The sequence below is a fragment of the Dromiciops gliroides genome, chromosome 6, assembly GCF_019393635.1.
Source record: "Dromiciops gliroides isolate mDroGli1 chromosome 6, mDroGli1.pri, whole genome shotgun sequence".
Taxonomy (NCBI): Eukaryota; Metazoa; Chordata; class Mammalia; order Microbiotheria; family Microbiotheriidae; genus Dromiciops; species Dromiciops gliroides.
In genome coordinates, this window is record NC_057866.1 from 115,821,915 (window position 1) to 115,844,361 (window position 22,447).

General features: G+C 35.8%; 1 protein-coding gene across 1 annotated transcript in view; it reads left to right on the forward strand.

Moving 5' to 3' along the window:
- SLC30A9 (solute carrier family 30 member 9) overlaps positions 1-22,447 on the forward strand; it is an 80,637-nt gene that overhangs the window by 24,918 nt on the left and 33,272 nt on the right. The window contains exons 5-9 of the mRNA XM_043970106.1: positions 466-558; positions 1,325-1,407; positions 4,709-4,767; positions 6,675-6,742; positions 13,463-13,565. Of these exons, the coding sequence (XP_043826041.1) occupies positions 466-558; positions 1,325-1,407; positions 4,709-4,767; positions 6,675-6,742; positions 13,463-13,565 (406 nt within the window). The remainder of the gene's footprint in view (positions 1-465; positions 559-1,324; positions 1,408-4,708; positions 4,768-6,674; positions 6,743-13,462; positions 13,566-22,447) is intronic.

Here is a 22,447-nt window from a genome sequence, read left to right on the forward strand (position 1 = left end):
TGAAACATTGGAATATTAGTCTGCAGAGCCAATAAAGATGACTGCAAGCCTTTATTGAGTTCTTAGTAGAGAGATGATACTTCAGTATTCATTTTCTTTCTGCTTCTCAATTTTTTTCATTCAGGTGCATTTTCACCTCATTTATTATGGCATGTGACTATAATCAAAATGAAAGTCCTGGTATAGGATTTAAGCTTGCACAAATATCTATTAAACTAAGCTTGAACTTCATATTTCATTGTGTTTTCACTAGCCATAAACTATATTTAAATAATTAGTTTTGATTAGAGTCCTCCTTACTTACTCTTTTCAGATGAAAACATCTTCTTTAAATTTATCCTCCAAAGATATGCATATCTATAATCAGTGTAATTGATTTTCTATACTCTAAATAAATCCCTTTATTATTTGTTGATTACACAACCCTTCTTAGAATAAATTCAGCCTGTTTCTTCCTCCCAACAGTGATCTAGAGCAGCTGCGGAAAATCAGACAAAGAAGTCCCCATGAAGATACTGAATCCTTTACCGTCTACTTGAGATCAGATGTAGAGGCGAAGTAAGAGGATATTTCTCTTAAAAAACAAACAAACAAGCAAACAAAGAAACAACAACAGATGCTTAATTTGGGTTATGCCTTTTGCAGTTGATCCCCTTTTAAAGTCTTCCAATGCCTCATTGTGGCATGGAGCTGATCCTGGGTTCTTGAAGGCAATTCTGGTAGAGCACAAGCTCTGGTTGATCTTCCTAAGATGTAAAAGGCCATAAGTACTTGCCTGGCTACAGACTGTCATCCAAGGATCAGTTTCCTTCCTTTTTGAAGGGTTATTTATTAGAACTTGGGCTATTATGTGACAATTTTTTTTCAGCTATAACAATTTAAGAATGCTGTCTATTAAAACTTTGACGTGTTGTAATCTAGGTTAGTGGAGAGAGCTCATACACAAAAAAAAGATCACGGATATTTTGAAGTATTAAAGACATTAATATTGAGAAATCAATGAGACAAATTGTAAATAAAAAAGATTAATGATGAAAAAGATGGGGTTTTTTGGTCAGAAATTTCTAATCTTTGCACACAAGTTTTGATATGCTAGTGTTCCCATTTAAAACAATAGTGTAACATGACTTAGAAGAAGCTTTTGGGATTGAATTTATTTTTGTTCTATAGATTTAATTTAAGAAAATTCCTTGTGTGCTTTATTTTTCTAAAAAAGGACATTAATGTATTATTAGATTTTCAAGTATATCCTTTAAATTTTATTACATTTATAGTAGAAATGTTACAAATTGTTGACTATTGATGTGTGTATTTATGTGTTCAGGGCTTTGGAGGTTTGGGGAAGCCCTGAGGCTCTTGCTAGAGAGAGAAAGCTGCGTAAGGAAGCGGAGAGAGAATATAGAGAGAGTAAGTATATTCATTTGGAAGCTGAATTAATATTACAGTGTCCTATGGACAAGGACCGTACTTTATATGTGTCTTTTGTAGAAAAACATGATATGCTTGTTGTAGAGAACTTATATATTATTTGTTATCTTGATTAGTTCGTAGTGATTGAGTTTTAGAACCCCTCATTTTCACATAAAATTCACCTTTTACAGGTGAAGAAACCAAAATGTCTGATGGTTTCAGTAATTTGTACAAAGCAAATCTGTGATCTAGCTTAGTAATAATGGTAATAGTAGAATAAATCTAGCAGTCAGTTTTTTAGAGGATGGCTCACTTGGGGAAGTAACAATATAATTAATTCCCAAGAACGTTATCTCAGAAATTTTTCCTTAGTCATGAGAAATATTTTCTGTAAAGTCTTTTTTCTTTTTATTCGCCAAAAGATCTTTTAGTAACCATTTAGAAAGTATTATTCTCAAGAAAAATTAGTCTGTTGTAGATAATTCTTATCAATTGCATATGTATAATATTCTGTATAGTCTTTACAACTAGAGGTGAATGACTTCAATTTTAGTTGATTCTCCAAAATTAGCAGTGCAATTTATGATTTGTCTTATACTCATTATAAAGATTACTCTTGTATTTCATAATTAACTTTTAAAATTGCCTGTTTTTTTCTTGTGTTTGTGAAGACAATGAAAAATCAATGAACTAGATATTTTAAATATTTCCTCTTTTCTTCTTGTTGGAAGCTTGGCTAGTGAAGAAGCCAAAAGAAAAATGTAATGTGCTTTGTAATTGGATGACAGAGAAATCGCTAAACTCCTATGGGATGTTAAAATTATAATTCTTAAAGTCTTTGAATCATTGAAATAATAATATTTGTGTTGATAAAAAGTTAAAACTATAGTATGAAAACAGTATCAGTTTGTATCTCTTGAAACCTTTGTATTTTGCTTGTATAATATTGCACACTATTGTGTCAGAAATTTCAGTCAACATTTATTATGTGCCTGTTGTAAGCAGAGCACTTTGTTTAGTACTAAAAGAACTATAAAGATGAATAAGGCCCAATCTTTATTCCAGATAAGTTTATGGTACGGTATAGGGTAGGTTAAAAAAAAGTACAACTATAATATAAATGACAACAACAAGTAGATACATAAGAGGCATGCAAACAATACTCAGCGACCAACAAAATATTGAGAGAAATCTGAGCTTAGAGAGATCACCGCTGTTTGGGGCATCAAGGAAGATTTCATGCAGAGATGGCATTGTGTCTGGGTCATGAAGGATAGGTAGAATTTCAGGTAGAGACGGCCCATCCTCCCTGCTAGATTCTAAGCTCTTCAAGGCAAGAACTGTTTCCCTTCCAGAGAGAGAGAGAGAAAGAGAAAATGTGATCACGTGATCACAGTGTCAGGAGACTTATGGGGAAAACCAGGTTTATTACAAGAGAAATGAATATGTGTGAGAACTCAAGGGGCTTGAGCTTTTATAGAAGTTTACATTTATAATAGCAGGGCAAAGGGGGGAGGGGATGCCAGGAAGGGGTGTAACATGAAAGAGGGAACAGTGCTTCAAAGGCATAGGACACCAAAACCACTCCCCCATGGAGGAGCAGGGTGATGGCAGAACTGCATTCTTTCCCCATGGGAATTGCTAAGCTATGAATTAGGAGGGTCCTCTTATCTCCCAGAGACCCTAGCTGCACAAGCAGTATCCCAGCCTGGCACAGCAGGCACAGATGGCTGGTACCTGTCTTGCCTCCCAAGGATACACAGGGAATCTGGCTTGGGGTACAAACAAATTATGTCAGCTTGGGGGGGCTTCATCCATTACACATTCAGGGCCTCCTGCATGCTCTTGAGTCCAGTGTTTCTGAAAATATGGCAACTAAAAAAAACAAATTCAGGGGATCCCCTTAACAGCCCTCAACATCTCCCCCTGTTGGTTAGAGATGACCCCGGGTATACCAATGAGCAACAGAGAGCACACTGGGTAAAACAGTCCTGTGGATGCTACCAAGTACGAAGTGGGACCAGAACCATTAACCAAGCACAGTACAAGCCATAGTAAGAATCACCAAAATTAGGGACTAATTTGAAGGGAAAAAACAAGTAACATCGAGATAATCAAGTGAATGTAGTACACAGATACAGAAAACCAAACCCAAGGGGGACAATAATAGACCACAGTAACAGACATTAAGCCTCCCTGCAGCCCAGTATTCCTGCCCAGTATCCATTCAATTAACATAATTCCTCTGGGATTGAGATATCTTATGCAACTGGCAGGTACCGTTTCCTCAAGGGCGCCCCTCTATGGGATTAATCTGTTCTGTCTCCAGGTTGCTAGCAGAGGCTCCTCATAGGTTCTAGAACCCTTGACAAAACAGATCTCAATACAAATAGGTACAGACTCACAGAATTTATTTCTCCAATAACTAGTTCATGTTGTGAAAACTAGCTCAAACCTCACAGTGACAATAAAGGGAGGGATGGACACCAAAGTAGGAACCCAGAGTTTACTTGAAACTTTAGGGAATTTAGGTTGCAAATACCCCATACCCTTTTCATCTTCCTCTAAACTTTATACCTGACATAAGTAAGCTAAAGGGCTGCTGATACATTGACGTATGGAAGATATCAAAGAGCGAACCAAAGATTTTAAATACCTCAGAAGGCTGAACACTCAAAACCTTCCTATATATATATATATATATATATATAAATTTATGTGATCCTGTTGGCCCTCAACATTTTTACTCAAATCTCTTTTTAAAAATATTTTGAAATATATATCAATTAGCTATTAATTTGTTACCAATTAACTGTTAAATTGTTTGATTTAAATGAATTCTGATTCAGTTCGAGTATCCAAATATTCCCTTTTAGGAAGAGCTGAGAGACAGACAAGGATTTTAACCCTCACACTAAAACATAGGGTATAGAACGTTTTACAAGATGATCGATGATGCACAAATAAAGTCCCAGAAATCACTAAGTTAACTTCAGTTATAGCAAGAGAAATGGGATGACCCTCAAGTAATCAAGTTCAAAACAGTGTGTCGAATGAGTTGTTTATAAGAAAACATGTTTGTGCATGGGATACACAGCACAAACAGATAATACATACATATATACACATTTATATAGTGTTCAGTATTTATTAGATGAGTGAAAGAATCCATCATGATTATAATATAACCAATTACTAAGTACCAATTAGCAGTTGTAGGAGTGTCTTAAATTGAAAATAACTACTACATGTTGTGAGAGAATTTAAGAGGAAAGATTATTTTGTAATTTTTTCATAGGGTTGTTTAGGAATCAAAAGGTATTAAAAGAATACAGAGACTTCCTGGGACACACAAAGGTAAGAAATTCTTCATTATAATGTTAATTTGTTACATTTAGAAAAGTGTCATTAATTTAATTTGCCCTCAAATAATGAAATTTCATTATATCTAAAGGAGCTGAAAAAACAGAAGTAAGACTATGATTCTCTTTGGTAAATTAGTAAGTAATTAGAAATGCTATGAATCTAGTGGAGGAAAAGGGTCTAGGATCCAGTACTTGCCACTTGCATTGGGGGTTGTTATTGGACTGTCTCCCCCCCCCCCCCCGGAAAATATGAAGGGAGGAGGGGAAAAGGATATTTTACTGAATTTAAAAAGAAGAGAGCTCTAGATATGCTTAATTCAGTTCTCTTTTTCTAACTTCTAGTACATTTAATGTACCATCAGGTCTCTAAGTGATAAAGTATTTGTTGTACATTATTGTTTTTCAAAAGAAATCATTGTAATTAGATTGTCTAAGCTGTATTAATATAATAGAAGTTAATTCTATTGTATAGAATCCTTTTTATAACAATATTTTTTTAGGTGGGAATTTAGCTTATGATCTTGAGCCCATACCCCATTTGATCACTTTTGTCATTTTGACAGTCCGTATTTTGGGTGGGGTGGTATAGGGAGAATCTCTGTGATATTCGGATATCTCTTGGAGCTGAGAGACAGCATATTTTAAATATTGGAAAAATCATTGGATTAGTCTTGACACTGACACCAACCAGCTGTGTGACTGAATTTGTTGCTTTGAGCCTCAGTTTCTTTATATGTAAAATGGACAAGTTTATACTGCCTACTTCATAAAGTTGTGAAGAAAGATCTTTGTTATCCTTGAATCAATATAGAGAGGAGTTGATGTCTGTCCATTACTACATAACTCTCTCCCTGGAATCTTTCCTGTCCTACTATAAGGATAGTCAAGAGGGAGATGGGGTGGCAGCAGTAACTTGGCAGTGAACAGAACTTACTGGAAGGGAGAGGTGCTGTGTGCATTTTTCTAGAGCCTCTCCATTGCCTCCACTCCACTTGTTCCTGTCTGGAGTCAGAAAGGTCTGAGTTCATACCTTTCAGCCTCTAGGCCCAACGCTTTATTCACTGTGCCACCTAGCTGCCCTAATTCTTGGGTACATTCTACCTTCTCAGGATAGAGAAGGAGAGTGGTGCAAGGAGGTTAAATGTGCCAGTCCATTTCTAGCCTTTGAAAAGACCTACAGGATTATAATGAGGTTGTAACATTGAATTCTCTTTTATCTGGTGGGCCAAGGGTGCATATACTCTAAGCCTGAAACTTAAAAGTAAAGGAAATCTTAAATATATTTTAGTTACTTGATTGTCTTCTGTTGGTCTTTGCATTAACATGCATGAAAAACCTCTTTTAGAGCAGTCTTTTCTTATGTAAACAACATTTTTCAGGAACTTGAAAAGTTGTTGAATAAAGGAAAGATGTTTTAAAGTATCTAGATTTCATGAGCTTTATCATTTCTGTGTAGCTTTTCTTGAATTATTATTATTATTATTATTAATTAATTTGGGGGGGCGGGGCAATGACGATTAAGTGACTTGCCCAGGGTCACACAGCTAGTAGGTGTCAAGTGTCTGAGGCCGGCTTTGAACTCAGGTCCTCCTGAATCTAGGGCTGGTGCTTTATCCACTGCGCCACCTAGCTGCCCTGAATTATTCTTTTTTAAAAGCAAGTCTTCTTTAGTTTGATTTTAATAAAAGTTTTCAAGGTGTCTGTGGACCAGGACTCATTTGCTTAAATAATTTAAAGATGACAATATTAGAGAAAGTGAGGTAAAGAAAATTATGCAAGAAAATTTAAGTCAGATGTAAAGTCTTTTGGCTTCATTATACATTAAATGGAGACATTTTCTGAATTCTTAAAGCTGTGACTGTTTATATTTACACTCTGTCTAATTGCCTTCTTTTCCAGCCAAGGTCTAGAACAGCATCATTGTTTCTTAAAGGACCAGGAAAAGTGGTGATGGTTGCTATTTGTATGTAAGTTTGAAAAAGTGAACCTTTTAAAGATAGACTATGTATTATTTTGAACCTGTACATCCTAGACCTGAATATATAGTTTACCACTTGTTAATTAGAAAAGTAGTTATCCCCCCCCCATTTATTTTAAAAGGAAGTTGATTTGTATCTCTGATTATATATAATTACCAGTAATGGAGTATGTGACTCTGTACATACATGTGTATTGTTGTGGAATGCTACCTGACTATACTCACTTAGTTGTTTATTAAAGATGATGTTCAGCAATGCATTTTTGCTCTTTTCATATGTTGTACTGATGAAGTAATTAAGATCTTTTGTTGATTGCCCCTTAAGGGTAGTTGCTAGAGAATATCTGTGTGTGTGTGTGTGTGTGTGTGTGTATATATACATATATAGTATTTCTGCGTAATATGTTTCCTGCTTTCCATGGAAGTATGTGGACATCTTGTATTTTCAACCCTTTTCTTTTGTGTTCCCTTTGCTGTTATCACTATTTGCACTGAGTATTAGTACCTTCAACAGAGTTGCGAGAGTTTACATTTCAAGGACAGTTCTCAGAGAATGGGCAGTTTGTTTAGATACTATTTTTTATTTATATATATATATATATGTATATATATATATTTGAATGTTTAAACTAACAAAAGATATTCATAATTCTACCAGATATCCTGATTGGAATTGAGGTAGAGGAAAAAAGGAAATTGAGATGATTTTTTTTTCTTACCCACTGCTACATGACTTGCTTTTTTTCTCCTCCTCTAGGCAGAAACCAGCCTGGTACTTGAGTTTTTGTGGGTGAAGCAAGGAGGAAAAAATAGTGGGATCAGTATTCTCAGTTGATATTCAGTTGGAAGTAGAGAGACTATAATTATGCCAATTAAAGAATCCTATCCTACCCATTAAGGCCTTTCAGATAAATCTGTGCTCTCAGCAACTTGGATGTCCTCTCCAGTCATGTCACTGGCAACTTGCTATGTCTCTGTTCTGTGTTGCCCTTATCCACATTCTTTCCATAAGTTTTACAAAAGAAATCTGCTCAGTGTGCTAGGGCCTTCCATAATTTCACTTGTTATCACAAAAATATTAGTGGAATGCTTGGACTGTTAGTTATCTCTCACTCTTATCACATTACGAGTCCATCTTTTTCAGGCATACATTTATTTGATGACATTCTTTACTTTGGTTCTTTATAGTTCTTTATTTGTAACATGTTGTAGCTTGTATACCCATCGTGTGCTTCTCCATTGATTCTAATTTTTACTACTTTGGAGACTAATGTATTCTATAAGAGCTGTACAGCACAGGTGGTAGGATATTCCTATTAAAAATATGGGCTTTTGTTTAAGGGAAGAGACTGTGATTGCTAAAGGAGTTTTGCAGTTTCCTAGAGAAAGTCCGGCCTACTTTCCCCTGTCCATTTAATTATGGGCTAAATTTTTTGTCCATTTGCAACGTTTGTAGACAATGGATATTGATGGATGATATAGATACTGATAGAGATAGATATAGATACTGATAGACATGATCTTTACATTGTCCATCTAATCTGCATGTCATAATCTAGACAATTAGCATTTTTTTATCCATTAAGTATTTCTTCTGTAAGTCTGTTAAGTTGCTCTTAATGGTTATGCATCTTGTCTGGGAGACTCTTTGGTACTCCTGGGCCTAATAGAACCAGCATAATATCATTTGCAAACAAGTACATCTAGAGGACCTCTTTATTCCTCTTCATTTGTACATTCTGTTGTATCACTGTCCCAAAGGTAGTTTATATTTTTGGTAAGCATATATCTCTCTTTTTTATGCTTTGCACAATATTAATAATTAAAGAGTTGTCAAAATGATTATATCTTCTAAAGAATCTTGTAAGATTTTGTGATATTCATGGGGAAACATTTTTGCAGGACAACTTTTAAAGGGACATTTGCTCCACTAAGTCAAGTACCTTTAAAGGAAAAACATATGATCAGTACAATAAAAATAGTCAGAAAACAGTTAAGAAGAGTGAGTCTTGTATTCTCTATATCTTTTTGTCAGTTTTATGTTGGGAAAGACATGGTCTAATTTGTAATATCATTTGCAAAAGTTCACTGGTTCCCTACGAGTGCTTGACTCAAAGTCTCATAAAGATTTTATATAGATGGAAAAGTAGCCATATAGGTTTTCTCTTGGTCAGCTTTTTTAGTAGGTCTGAGGTTTCCCCCCCAATACCCTTGTTTTCTTGCCTTTCTTCAGATGTCTCGATTCTGTCCTTCAGTACCCTCATAATTGTCTCTTCCCACAGTGTCATCTATGTACACTTGGTCTAATACAGCCATTTTTCCTGCCTCTGTCCTCTCTAATGCCATTTCTGCCTCTTTCTTAAGCACATCAGGAATTGTAAAGTGAAGCCCAAGTGTGGCGACTTCACTGGCTTTGATAGTAAAATGGCTCATTATAAAACAATTTTCTAGACATAAGTTTTCTTCTGTTTGCTATCTTTGTTCTACTTTTAGCCTTAGTTGTCCTCAGTATAACTGCTTAGTAGGTTCTCGTGCTAAGCTTTTTAACTAGGTTTAATCTCCACTACTTCTCTTTGTAACAGTTCTATTGCTCATAATCTTCCACCATCCTTCTCTGTAAGATTTTAAAAATGAATTTTTATTTGAAGCCAGTATTACCCTTGGCTTCCATATTTATCTACTTGGCAAGTAAGTCAAGTGTTTGTTGCCAGTATTGGTTTGGGGGCTGTTGTCTCCTTATGGTAACAATTGTTTTATGCTGCTTAAACTTATACGTGAAACAACTTGGTGTCAACAAATCAGGTAGGAGTTGTTTTAATTGTTTAACTTAAGAACTGTTCTCATTTCTTTTATTCTGTCTTTTTAACTATTTTGATCTTTGCACAAATTGGCAGTCTGACAGTACACAGACAACTGATATAGGAGTGACTCATGAACTTCAATAATATGTTGTTTCTTATTTATTAAAATATCAATTTCAGTTTTAAAATGTTACTTGGTGTTCATCGTGTCTGGAATCTTCTGATTATTATTATTTTTGAAGAAAGAATTCAAAATATACAATTTTTTGGTTAATTTTGTTCTTTATTCTTAATACATATTTTCCAAAATATTTATTCCTGTCTTTGTCTCTTGCCAACTTCGTGTTAAAATCACTGAGTATCAGAGTAAGTGTGATTTGATTTGGAGTTCTTGATAGACTTTCTCTACTATTTCATCTTCTGCCACAGATACTGGTGCACAGGCTTTAATTATTTTCATGGTAGTATCCTTGCAAATATTTATTTTCTCCATGCATGGGAATATTTTGACTTTATTTTACTTTACTTCACAGAGAAAGATTTGTGATTTTTATTGGTGTGTATACTCAGTCCCCTGATGCAAATCCATGCCTCTGACATAATATTGCAGCCTTTGTGATTCTTACTCATATTATCCCATACATACTCCATAAAGGAGGGATCTACTGTATTAAAGATCTTACTTTTGTTCCTTTAGTATATTGGGGGTTCCAGTGAGATTGTCTGTTATCTCCTTAAGAATCCATTCTTTTACTCAACATACATGATCTCAATCGTATGTCACTTGTTACTAATAAGTTATTATTGGAAACAAGCTACATACCCTTTTTATAGCTAGATTGTTATATATTTCTTTTATTTGTATTGTTAATATTTCTGGGGTCAGTGTAATCAATTTTTTTCCTTTTTTTCTATTTTAATGTTTTATTTTTCCATAATTACATGTAAAAACAATTTTTAACATTAAAAATATTTTGAGTTCCTAATTTTCTTGTTCCTTCTTTCCCCTCCCCACTCATTGAGAAGGCAAGCAATTTGATACAGATTATACATGTGTAGTCATGAAAAACATTTCCATATTAGTCATGTTGGGAAAGAAAAAACAGACTATAAAAATCCCACGAAAAACAAAGTTTAAAATAAATATGCTTTGGGGCAGCTAGGTGGCGCAGTGGATAGAGCACCAGCCCTGGAGTCAGGAGGACCTGAGTTCAAATGTGGCATCAGACATTTAACACTTACTGGGGCTGTGTGACCCTTGGCAAGTCACTTAATCCCAGTTGCCTCACCCCCCCCCCCAAAAAAAAAAAAAAGAAAAGAAAAAAAAATATGCTTTGATCTGCATTCAGCCTCCATCAGTTTTCTTTCTCTGGAGATGGATGGTATTTTTCATCATAAGTCCTTCAGAATTGTCTTATATCTGCAGATTATTTATAATGGGCACTGTAATATATGAGATGACCAAGTGTGCCATGAATCAATATTTCTTGTTGCCTTTAGACACATGATAAAGTTGAATTTCACCGACTCCTTTATTCTGACTCTCTAGGGAGAACTGGTGAATTCTAATTCTGGTTTTTTAATAGTTAGAATACCATTTACAATGAGATCTATCTCCCTCTGTAGCATGCCTACCTGTTTGTCTTTGGACAAAGACCTCACATTTAGAAATGAACCATCTGCTAGGTTACAGTTAATAGACAGTCTGAGAATTTCCTGTGTGATTCTTAGCACCTTCTGTTCCCTTTTCTGCCACTTTTTCACAGTCACTGCAGAAGCAGAGGAGGCTGCACAAGATTGGGGGTGATTCACATTTTCTTTTGTTTCCTGAGCTGCTATGGCCAAAATGATTTGCTTACTGGCGATAATCTCTGTGTACTAGGCTTGTCCTCAGAAAGTGGGCTCACTCTGTTACAAGGACTAGATTCAGAGCACGAGAGGCATTCTTGAGATAGTTCTGCTTGACTTAGCTTTTGGAACCTAGTTAATCTCCCTGCCATGGTGTTGAAGCATCAGAATAAAACATTTGGAAGGACCTGATTGTATAACAAAGTTTTGCTATAATTTCTTTCACCAAGTCAACCCAGGATCTCTCATATTTGTGTCTTCCACCATCATTCCCGGCCATTCTTATCTGGCAAATTCACTAAAATTCTTTCCATTTGTTATCCTACTTCTGTCTCAGAGTCTCTTATCACCAGGAATTTATCCTTCCCACTCTCATTTTAATGTTTGCCAAAGTCTCTTTAAGTGCATCTTCAAATGGTTCTGAGAATTTACTTCCTCTGTGGATCCTTTGCTAGATAATTAGAGGTAGTAGCTTCTTATAAGGAATAAATCAGAAAGCTCTATGCCTGCAGCCCAGTCCATAATAATATTAATGATTATGATAGCAATGATGATAATAATAGTTACCATTTATATTGTACTTTTAAGGATTTTAAGCACTTCACATATATTATCTCATTTCATCCTCACAGCCACCTTGGGCTATTATTCCCTTTTTGGAGATGTGGCTCTGAATGTATTTGTGTATTGTAGACAAAGGTTAAGTGACTTGCCCATGGTCACACAGATTTGAATTCAGCTCTTCCTTACTTTAAGTCTCATACTTTCTCTACTGCACCACCTAGTTTGTGGAGGCCGACAACTTTAGTGGAGGTTGATTTATAAAAAAGCTACTATGAGACCACAGGTTTAAGAGCAGGAAGGAAATCAGAGATTCCCTTGTTCAGCCATCTCTTTTTATAGATCAGAAAACTCAGGTTTAGAGAGGTAAGTGACTTGCCCAGAATCATACAAGCAATAAGGGCCAAAGTTGGAATTCATTCAAAGTTAGGAATCAGTCCTCTGACTCCAAATCCAGGATGCTTTATACATGGAATCACTCTGACTCTTTGTGGAGCAAAGAACACCCAGGAACCCCATGGGGGGGATAAAGGCTTGTGGGGGACCTAACTTATTTTCACCCACCTCCAAATCCAAGGGCATCCCAGAGCCACTTAGAAGATCTGGAGCTACCTATAGACATGAATGTAGGTGGATAAAGACAGTAGTCTCTGATGTTAGTATGGGAGCTGTACGGGACATTGGTTTCAGTTCAGTCATTTCCAGTTGTATCTACTGGAGTGGTTTGCTATTTATTTGCTTCTCTAGCTCATTTTACAGATGAAGAAACACAGGGTTAAGCTACTTGCCCAGGGTCACACTAGTAACTATATATAGAGACCACATTTCAACTTCGGAATGTGAGTCTTCTGACTCCAGACTTGGCATTCTTATCTGCTGTACCACCTATCTGCCCCAACAGGACACTGGTTACTTCCAAAGAGAAAGACCTCATTCTTTTTTTTTTTTAAAGTGAGGCAATTGGGGTTAAGTGACTTGCCCAGGGTCACACGGCTAGTAAATGTTAAGTGTCTGAGGTCATATTTGAACTCAAGTCCTCCTGACTCCAGGGCCAGTGCTCTATCCACTGCGCCACCTAGCTGCCCCGAAAAACTTCATTCTTATACTCATCAAAACATTTGCCTTCTTCCTGATATGTCTGTGATGCTTCTCTATGGATTCTGGAACACTGAACTTTTTCCCAGATGAAATCTCCTATTCAGTCAGTCCCACTTCCTCTACCTCACAGCACTTTCCATTTAGCTTGTCTAAGCATGTAATTCTATAGCACATAAAATGTACTTAGTTCTATGCTATCACATAATAAACATCCTTAATTTGTGTTTTTAAATGATCTGGAAATAATATTTTTTAAAAAGTAGTAAGTTCTTGGAGGCTAGGATTCTTATTTCATTTATTCTATATGGAACATTAGCATAGAGTTATGTTTGGGTTATTTACATCTTTTGATGACAATTTTACCAATACCATTACAGCTAGAATTTTCTTTTCTGTCCTAGAAATGGCTTGAACTTTATCTTTAAATTACTTGCTTGGATTTATACCGGTTCTGCAAGTATGTTCTCAGAAGCTATACATTCATTATCTGATACATGCAACCAGGTGAGAGATTTCAGACTTTTACTTTTAATAAAACAGACCTTTCCTTGGTTTTATGTTGAATGCTAATAAATTTGCAGATGAAATGATTTCTTGACTTGGATAGTGGGATGGATTGAAAAATACATTAACCTTGGCCCAGTGACAAAAGGAAAGAGAGTGAATAGAGTTGCTAAGTTTGATTTTTATAGTTCTGCCATGGTTTAGGAACATTCTAAAGTACTTTTAAGAGAAGTCTCAGAGGAGCTCTACAGCTGTAGGAAAAAGGCCACTCTGCTATATGATCTCCCTGCCATTTTAAATATTGACACAGCATCTATTTTTTAGAAATTTAGAAAATTTACATGTACATAATTAATGAATTCATACTTACGAAAAATGTCAGTCTTGTGATTTGGATCATCTACTTTCATAAAAGTTAGGTTCTTCCCATATGGATGAGTTTTGCGTATTTTCTGGAATTTCATACATTGTTTTTATTCAGTACATGCAGTTAAGCACCTATATTCATATAGCTCTGTGATGGGCTCTGAAGGAGATACCAAAACCCTCCCATGCTTTTGGTCTCCATGAAGTTTTGATCTAGTCGAAAGAAAAGACACACACTTCAAAAGTTAAATAACAATGCAAGATAAGGGTTCAAGAAGTGATAATATTATATGGTAGCATAGAATTAGATGGTAGGTGAATGGGATGTGGCTTGGAATAGCCAGAGGAAGTTTTTTGGAGAGAAATGAGAAGTTGGCCATATATATATATATATATGGGAGGGGCGGGGCAATGAGGGTTAAGTGATTTGCCCAGGGTCACACAGCTAGTAAGTGTCAAGTGTCTGAGGCTGGATTTGAACTCAGGTCCTTCTGAATCCAGGGCCGGTGCTTTATCCACTGCGCCACCTAGCTGCCCTCTAAATTGGCCAGATATTAAAGGAGAAAATATTAGTTAAATTTTTTTTCAACTTTCTGTTAGTTTTTGGACCCATTTAAAATCACATTTTCATGAAATCACAAGCTTTTATGTGAAACCTGTCTTAAGTATAAGCTTTTGGTTTTATTGGCTTTAATTTACTTTTTAAAGTTTCTGTTAATTTGTACAATTTGACATTCTGTATTAACTTAGAAAGGCCTGTATTAATAATATTCCTTAGCTCTTTGTTGAGTCCCTGAGTACTTGCTTTACCAGATAACAGTGGGAGATCTAAAAGAAAATGGAAAGCACGGCCTCTCTCTGCCCCAGAGGAGCTTATGGGCTGCCTGTGGGGGCAACTTCATAACTTGTGGGTACCAGAAGTAAGTGTAGAAACGTTCAGAGTTACACATGTTCCATTGTATGATGATGTGTCAGCCCATGTCCGTGAAGACTGAGGGAATGTATAAAGGGTAAAGAGGGGTCAGCTCAAATTGAGGCAGGTTTATCATTGAAACATTTTTTTCAGAAGAAGACTTTCTGGAAAAGTGAAAGTTTAAATTTACCAACTCTTCAAGTTAACTAACAAATTTAACACTACCCCTTAAAAGGTCAATCAGGTCTTAGAGAATTAAACAAAATTTTTGTAGTTTAGATGGAATAAAACTAGGTAGGCAGAATTACCATAGAATTGCATGGAGAACAGGAGCAAGAAGGGTATAAGAGACTTGCCCTTCTAGACAATTTTTAAAAATGACAACTGTCTTACTGTATTTTTAAAAATTAGAAAACTAGACCAGTGAAACACTAGAAGTCTTAGAAGTAGATGCAAACATATATATGTATACATGTAATATACATATACAAAATATTACGTTTTTGTATTTAATAGATGCTATTGGGGAAAATGAATAGCAATATGAAGAGAAATAAATCTGAATACATATTTCAGAATACCCAATACAGTAAACGTCAAGATTAATGAGTTAAGTTTTTTAAAGATGGAATCCTTATGCTTATCCCAAATATGGAAGAGATATAAATTCTTTTTTTAACCATTTAATAGTATTTTATTTTTTCTCAATTACTTATAAAGATAGTTTTCAGCATTCATTTTTGTTAGGTTTTGAGTTCCAAATTTTTCCCCCTCCCCACCTTTCCCTTCCCCAAGAGAACAAGCAATCTGATATAGGTTATACATGTAAAATCATGTTAACCATATTTCCACATTAGTTATATTGGAAAAAAAAATCAGAACAAAAAGGAGAAATCACAAGAAAGAAAAAAAAAACAAATTGAAAATAGTATTCCGGCGGAGCCAAGATGGCAGAGAGGAAGCAGCAAGCTGCCTGAGCTCTCCTTCTGTTCCCTCAAAAAGAACATTAAATCAAGCCTCTGGACAGATTCTGAAACTACAGAACCTGCAAAGAGACAAGGAGACACAGTCTTCCAACCAGAGATAATTTAGAAGACTTCAGGAAAAGGTCGGTCTGACTCGGGCAAAAGGGAGGCCCAGCACAGGGCAGCCTCCCAGCACTGATGGGGTTGGGGCAAGTCAGCAGGAGCTGCGGGCCAAAGCCGAACAACTGAGGCCCCTGGAACTTGGCTCAAAAATCTGGTGGCCAAGAAGGACAGTGGAAAAATCAACCTGCACTGGCCGGGAGGGCTATGAACGGGTCAGGTGGGATTGCGCGCTGGGATCGGGCGCCTGGCTGATCGCACGCAAACAGGAAGTGCAGGGGGACGAACTGCACACCCTATAAAGGCCTCAGAGTAAAAAGCCGGTCATACAGCACCTATACCCCTTCACGAGAACCCCAAAACAGGGACCCTGGTGCCCCCAGAGCAGACCTCAACTCAACTTAAAAAATAAATAAGCTGCAATAATGAGTAAGAAGCAAAAAAGAGCCCTCTCCATTGAGAGCTTCTGTATCAATAGGGAAGAAGCCAACACAAACTCAGATGAGGACAATACCCTCAAATTGCCTACATGTGAAGCCTCAGGAGGGAAGGTGAATTGGTCTCAAGAACAAAAAGCCTTCCTGGAAGAGCTCAAAAAGGATATTAAAAATCAATTGAGAGAGGTGGAAGAAAAAATGGGGAGAGAAATGAAAGCAAAACAAGAAAACTATGAAAAAAGAATCAGCAGCTTGGAAAAGGAAGCACAAAGATTGACTGGCCAAATGGAAAAAAAAGTGAATAATTTCACTGAAGAAAACAATGCCTTAAAAAATTCATCTGGCCAAATGGAAAAAAAGGTGCATAATCTCATTGAAGAAAACAATGCCTTAAAAAATTCATCTGGCCAAATGGAAAAAAAGGTGCATAATCTCATTGAAGAAAACACTGCCTTAAAAAATTCACTTGGCCAAATGGAAAAAAAGGTGCATAATCTTACTGAAGAAAACAATACTTTAAAAATTAAAATTGGACACTTGGAAGATAAGGAATCCATGAGACACCAGGAATCAGTCAAGCAGAATCAAGAGAATGAAAAAATAGAAGAAAATGTGAAATACCTCATTGGAAAGACAACTGATCTGGAAAACAGATCGAGGAGAGATAATTTGAGAATCATTGGACTGCCTGAAAGCCATGACCAGAAAAAGAATCTAGATACCATATTCCAGGAAATTATTAAGGAGAACTGCCCTGATATCATAGAATCAGAGGATATAATCATCATTGAAAGAATCCACCGATCACCTCCTGAAAGAGACCCCAAAAGGAAAACTCCAAGGAATATTGTAGCCAAATTCCAGAATTATCAGGTGAAGGAGAAAATACTCCAAGCAGCCAGAAAGAAGCAATTTAAATATCATGGAGCCACAGTCAGGACTGCTCAGGACCTGGCAGCTTCAACATTAAAGGATCGCAAGGCTTGGAATATGATACTCTGGAAGGCAAAGGAGCTTAGATTGCAGCCAAGAATCTATTACCCAGCAAAAATGTGCATTTTCTTTCAGGGAAAAAGATGGACATTTAATGACATTGGGGACTTTCAATCTTTCCTGGTGAAAAGACCAGAACTGAATAGAAAATTCGATCTCAACATACAAGACTCAAGAGAAGTTTAAAAAGGTAAACAGAGGGGGAAAAAAAGAAAAAGGTTACCCTATTAGATTAAACTGTTTATATCCCTACATGGGAAGATAATACTCATAACTCTTAAGAACTATAAATGTATTTGGGCAGAGAGAAGGACTTTACACAGAGGGTATAAATATAAGTTGTCTTTGATGTGATGATACCAAAAAAAATTAAGGGGTTAAAAAGGGAGTCTATGGGGAGGACAGGAAAGGGGAGGTGGAAGGGGATGAATTATATCATATGAAGAGGTGAAAAAAAAACCTATTACAATAGAGGGAAAGAAAGGAGGGGTGAACATTGTTTCAACCCTATTCTCATTAGATTTGATTCAAAGAGGGAATAACATATACATTTATTGGGATAAAGAAACTTAACTCATTCTTTAGGGAAGCAAAAGGGGAAGACTGATAGAAGGGAGGACAAAAGCAAGGGAGAAAAGGGTAAAGAAAAGAGAGGGGGTGATAAAAAGGGAGGGCAGATCCGGGGAGGCAGGGGTAAGAAGTAAAACGTCGGTGAGGAGGGATAGGGTGAAAGAAGGGGGGAAAAGTACAAAGGGGGTAAATAGAATGGAGGGGAATAGACAGTCAGTAATAATAACTGTGAATGTGAATGGGATGAACTCTGCTATAAAACGGAAGCGAATTGCAGAGTGGATTAAAAACCAGAATCCTACAATATGCTGTTTACAAGAAACACATTTGAAGCAGAGAGATACACACAGAGTAAAGGTAAAAGGCTGGAGCAGAATATATTATGCCTCAGCTAAAGTAAAAAAGGCAGGGGTAACAATCCTTATCTCAGACAAAGTGCAGGCAAAAATAGATCTCATTAAAAGAGATAAGGAAGGAAATTACATCTTACTTAAAGGTACTATAGATAATGAAGTAATATCAATATTGAATATGTATGGGCCAAGTGGTATAGCATCCAAATTCTTAGAGGAGAAGTTAAATGAGTTACAAGAGGAATTAGACAGTAATACTATACTGGTGGGGAATCTGAATCTCCCCCTCTCAGAATTAGATAAATCTAGCCAAAAAATAAATAAGAAAGAAGTGAAAGAGGTGAATAGATTACTAGAAAAGTTAGACATGATAGATGTCTGGAGAAAATTGAATGGGGATAAAAAGGAATATACCTTTTCTCAGCAGTACATGGCACATTTTCAAAAATTGACCATGTATTAGGGCACAAAAACATCATAGTCAAATGTAGAAAGGCAGAAATAGTAAATGCATCCTTCTCAGATCATGATGCAATAAAAATTACATGTAAGAAAGAGCCAGGGAAAAGTAGAATGAAAATCAATTGGAAACTAAATAATTTCATTCTAAAGAATGAATGGGCCAAACAAGAAATCATAGAAACAATCAATAACTTTATCCAAGAGAATGACAATAATGAGACAACATACCAAAATCTATGGGATGCAGCCAAAGCAGTGCTTAGGGGAAAATTTATAGCTCTAAATGCTTACATGAATAAAAAAGAGAAAGAGGAGATTAATGAATTGGGCATGCAACTTAAAAAGCTAGAAAAAGAACAAATTAGAAATCCCCAATTAGACACTAAATTAGAGATCATGAAAATTAAAGGAGAAATTAATAAGACTGAAAGCAAAAAAACTATAGAATTAATCAATAAAACTAAGAGCTGGTTTTATGAAAAAACCAATAAAATAGATAAAATATTGGTTAATTTGATTAAAAAAAAAGAAGAAAACCAAATTACCAGTATCAAAAATTAAAAGGGTGATGTTGCCACCAATGAAGTGGAAATTAAGTAAATAATTAGGAATTATTTTGCCCAACTGTATGCCAATAAATTTGACAATCTAAATGAAATGGATGAACATTTACAAAAATACAAATTGCCCAGGTTAACGGAAGAAGAAATAAAATCCTTAAATAAACCCATATTAGAAAAAGAAATTGAACAAGCCATTAATGAACTCCCTAAGGAAAAATCCCCAGGGCCAGATGGGTTTACGGGTGAATTTTACCAAACATGTAAAGAAGAATTAATTCCAATATTATACAAATTATTTGGAAAAATAGGTGAAGAAGGAGTTCTACCAAATTCTTTTTATGACACAAATATGGTGGTGATACCAAAACCAGGCAAAGCAAAAACAGAGAAAGAAAATTATAGACCAATTTCCCTCATGAATATTGATGCTAAAATCTTAAATAAGATATTAGCAAGGAGATTACAGCAAGTGATCACCAGGATAATACACTATGACCAGGTGGGATTTATACCAGGAATGCAGGGCTGGTTCAACATTAGGAAAACTATTAACATAATCAACCACATCAATAAGAAAACCAACCAAAATCATATGATTATCTCAATAGATGCAGAGAAAGCTTTTGACAAAATACAACCCCCATTCCTAATAAAAACACTGGAGAGTTTAGGAATAGGGGGAGCTTTCCTTAAAATAATAAACAGTATCTACCTAAAGCCATCAGCAAGTATTATATGCAATGGAGATAAATTAGAGGCCTTCCCAATAAGATCAGGGGTGAAACAGGGATGTCCATTATCACCCCTATTATTTAATATTGTTCTAGAAATGTTAGCTTTAGCAATCAGAGAAGAGAAAGGAATTAAAGGAATTAGAATAGGCAAGGAGGAAACAAAACTATCACTCTTTGCAGATGATATGATGGTATGCTTAAGGAATCCTAGAGAATCAACTCAAAAATTACTTGAAACAATTAACAACTTTAGCAAAGTAGCAGGATATAAAATAAATCCACATAAATCATGAGCATTTCTATACATGACCAACAAAGTCCAGCAGCAAGAGATAGAAAGAGAAATTCCATTTAAAGTAACAGTAGATAATATAAAATACTTGGGAGTCTACTTGCCAAGACAAACCCAGGAACTCTATGAACACAACTACCAAACACTCTTCACACTAATCAAATCAGATCTAAATAATTGGAAAGATATCAATTGCTCATGGATAGGCAGAGCTAATATAGTAAAAATGACAATACTGCCTAAATTAATTTACTTATTCAGTGCCATACCAATCAGACTACCTAAAAATCATTTTATAGAGCTAGAAAAAATAATAACAAAATTCATCTGGAAAAACAAAAAATCAAGAATATCCAGGGAAATAATGAAAAAAAATTCACAGGAAGGTGGGTTAGCGGTACCAAACCTGGAGCTTTACTATAAAGCGGCAGTCATCAAAACTATCTGGTACTGGCTAAAAAATAGAGTGGTAGATCAATGGAATAGGCTAGGCTCAGGAAATGCAGTAGTAAAGGACACTAGTAATGTAGTGTTTGATAAACCCAAAGACTCCAGCTTCTGGGATAGGAACTCAGTATTTGACAAAAACTGCTGGGAAAACTGGAAGATAGTATGGCAGAAATTAGGCATAGACCAACATCTTACACCTTATACTAAAATAAGGTCAAAATGGATACACGATTTAGACATAAGAGGTGATACCATAGGTAAACTAGTAGAGAAAGGAATAGTCTACCTATCAGATCTTTGGAAAGGAAAACAGTTTTTGACCAAACAAGAGATAGAGTATATTATAAAATGCAAAATGGATGATTTTGATTACATTAAATTAAAAATTTTTTGTACAAACAAGCAATGCATCCAAAATTAGAAGGGAAACAGAAAGCTGGGAAACAATTTTTGAGGCCAGTGCTTCTGATAAAGGCCTCATCTCTAAAATATATAGGGAACTAAATCAAATTTATAAGAATCCAAGTCATTCCCCAATTGAGAAATGGTCAAAGGATATGAACAGGCAGTTTTCTGATGAAGAAACCAAAGCTATCTATTCCCATATGAAAAAATGCTCTAAATCTCTAATGATTAGAGAGATGCAAATTAAAACAACTCTGAGGTACCACCTGACACCTATCAGATTGGCTAAAATGACAAAAAAGGAAAATAATAAATGTTGGAGAAGCTGTAGGAAAATTGGAACACTAATCCATTGTTGGTGGAGCTGTGAACTGATCCAACCATTCTGGAGAGCAATTTGGAATTATGCCCAAAGGGCGATAAAGCTGTGCATACCCTTTGACCCAGCAATTCCACTTTTGGGTCTTTTTCCCAAAGAGATCATGGAAGGGGGAAAGGGACCCACATGTACAAAAATATTTATAGCTGCTCTTAAGTGGTGGCAAGGAATTGGAAGTTGAGGGGGTGCCCATCAGTTGGGGAATGGCTGGACAAGTTGTGGTATATGAATACAATGGAATACTATTGTGCTGTAAGAAATGATGAGCAGGAGGAGTTCAGAGAAACCTGGAGGGTCTTATGTGAGCTGATGATGAGTGAGATGAGCAGAACCAGAAGAACATTGTACACAGTGTCATCAACATTGAGTGTTGATCTACTGTGATGGACTATATTCTTCTCACCAATGCAGTGGCACAGAAGAGTTCCAGGGAACTTGTGATAGAAGAGGATCTCCAAATCCAAGAAAAAAAAAAAAAGAACTGAGGAGTATAGATGCTGAATGATCCATACTATTTCTTTTGTTTTTGATGCTGTTATTTTTTTCTATTTTGAGGTTTTTCATCATTGCTCTGACTTTTTTCTCTTATAACATGACTAATGCAGAAATAAGATTAATGTTATTGTGTGTGTGTGTGTGTGTGTGTGTGTGTGTGTATATATATATATATATATATATATATATATATATATAAAACCTATATCAGATTATGTGCTGTCTAGGGGAGGGGGAAGGGGAGGGGAGGGAGGGAGAAAAATCTGAAATTGTAAAGCTTGTATAAACAAAAGTTGAGAACTATCTTTACATGTACCAGAAAAAAATAAAATACTTTATTAATTAAAAAAAAAAAGCAAATGAAAATAGTATTCCTCAGTCTGCA